At 45.4% G+C, this 2,255-nt stretch overlaps 1 protein-coding gene across 1 annotated transcript; it reads right to left on the bottom strand.

The window, feature by feature from the left end:
- Positions 1–80: 80 nt before the first annotated feature.
- Positions 81–1,795, bottom strand: Pmar_PMAR028120 (DNA double-strand break repair rad50 ATPase, putative; the record flags this gene model as incomplete). Its single annotated transcript, XM_002769455.1, has 7 exons — positions 81–483; positions 529–731; positions 783–883; positions 924–1,017; positions 1,067–1,291; positions 1,452–1,580; positions 1,634–1,795. Coding segments are annotated over 7 exons (1,317 nt in total), but the record flags the coding sequence as incomplete, so codon positions are not given.
- Positions 1,796–2,255: the final 460 nt, after the last annotated feature.

Below are 2,255 nucleotides of genomic sequence, written 5' to 3'. Positions count from 1 at the left end.
ATCCTCTACTGCTACCATCGGTTTCAACGCCTACACCCACACACAAAAAAAATCCCATCTTCCACCACCCTTGATATCACCTTCCATCTCGATGCGTATCTCTCAGCCATTTCTTCCAATTCATCAATTCTTCCGCCCATCCGCTGCTTTAACTTCTCTCGAGAATCCTCTACGATAGATCCAAGACCCTCTACTTTAACCGTCACCGCGCCACATAATTCTCGCAGCTTTTCAAGACCTACTACAACTCCCCCGCCAGTCGACTCGATCAAGACCGCCCTCTGGCTCAAACCGTCCAAATGTTTTCTTATACTCGGCAATTCCTCCGACAGCTTCCCAACCTCATTTTCACATTCTGCGATTTCTCTAAAACTCTCCGGAACAGTAGATAGTTTCCCAAGAGATGATTCAAGTCGCTCCGAAATCGATTTTATTTCCTCATTAACTCTCCGCTTCAGAGATATCACCAACTCCAACGAGAATCTAAGGTCCACGACAATAAGATTCAGAATAGGCCCAAAACCATACCGTTCGATTTGCTCCTCCACCACGGCTTTCAATATCACCAGATGTACCATAAAACAATCAACTTTCACAAAATCCGGTATTCTCTCCAACTCTCGTTTTTTCCTCCTCATTTGCTTCAAATTCGCCTCCCAAATAGTCTCGTCAGCATCATCATAAAACTCCACCAACTCCACCAAGCGTTGCTCTCCAACACTTCCCAGAACCTGCGGCAATCCAAAGGTCGCCGGATCGATCCCCGGTAAGGACACTTCTACCCCCCAGCACTCCACTTCACCTCTTTCCCTCTCGACCCTATCAAATAGGTCTTCCGCTTGAGAATAGGCCAACACCAATGCCTCTCTCACGCCCGAAGATACTAAAAGATATTCTTTCCTGTGCGGCGGAAATAATATAACCTTCCGTAATTTTCTTGAAAATTCTGGGGACTCCTCCAAAGCCTCTGATGCTACCAACTCGTCCTACAAATTTCAAAACTTCGCGATAGTATTTCTGACAATAGAAAAGATTCGTCCAAATCGATCACGCGATCGATTATAACCTTCCGGAGTTCTTCGATCGGCGGTTTCAAAATTACCCTCTTTCCACTGGACAGAATATCAACACGTATCTTAAAGTGGGAGAAAAACTCCGAAATTGGCGATTTTTCACCCATTACATCCGGCAACGTTTTATTAAATGTCTGAAGCCCTTTTATCAGCTGTACTTCAACGACGGCTTGCAACTGTCGGTCTAAATGCGCTCGCCACAACAGAGTCGAAGAATCCTAAAAAATCATATCCGCCAAAAATTTCGCCCAAAAAACTACATAAAAAACAAGCGAAAATAATTAAAATATAATAACATAATCTAATAATTTTTCCCGAAAAAATCACTTCAAAAATTTTGACGAATTTTCAGTAAAAATTTAAAATTTCCCGATTCACCTTTTCCGAAGCCCCGACCATCTCAGCAGCAACTTCAACCTTCCGCTGAAGCTCCGACAACGCCGATTTCCAACGCTCCCCTTGCCGTAGCAACGACAACTCACAAAGGCCGATAATTCCACTTAAAATCTGAACACGACAATCTCGCTACGCCCAGATGATCGATTTCATCATCAACCCACCTGCTCATGTGTCGACCTGAGGTTGTCATTCAACTTCTTCAATTTTCTTCGTCCCTCTTCAGCCCGCTCAACAAAAATGCTAAGCTGTTCGACACCCCTCCAACTGGAAAACTTCGATTTCGTCAACAACTCCTCAAAAGCGAGAGCCTCTCTCAAGAGCATTGGTTTTTGAAATGGTAGAAGATCCAATGAAAGTTGATTATAGAAAATACATACTTCCCTCAAAGACACCGCATACCGATAATATCTCTCCCCCGCCTCCACCTCCGCCGAGAGATTCTTCGTTAACCTATACCCTGCATTCGTGAACGCCCGAGCCTCTTGGGTAGCAAGGAGTAGTCTACTATTAAAAGTAACTTCAAGATCGCCCTCCGAATTCGTTGCGATCACCGCAGCCGATGCATCCAACCAAACCGACGAGGAAGAAGGAGTCACCTCCGCACACCATTTCTCAAAAAGCGCATCCCTTCGGCTCTTCATCAACCTATACATTTCCCGACACGATGCTACCATCTCAGCTGCTCCCGACAAATCGCGTAGGAAGCCCGAAGTCGGCATCACCCCAGAGGCTATCAAATCCACTCTACCCCTCATCAACGCCAACTCCCTCAACTCCTCCAAG

This window comes from Perkinsus marinus (genome assembly GCF_000006405.1).
Source record: "Perkinsus marinus ATCC 50983 genomic scaffold scf_1104296965850, whole genome shotgun sequence".
Lineage (NCBI taxonomy): Eukaryota > Perkinsozoa > Perkinsida > Perkinsidae > Perkinsus > Perkinsus marinus.
This window is presented reverse-complemented; position numbering and strand designations above follow the sequence as displayed.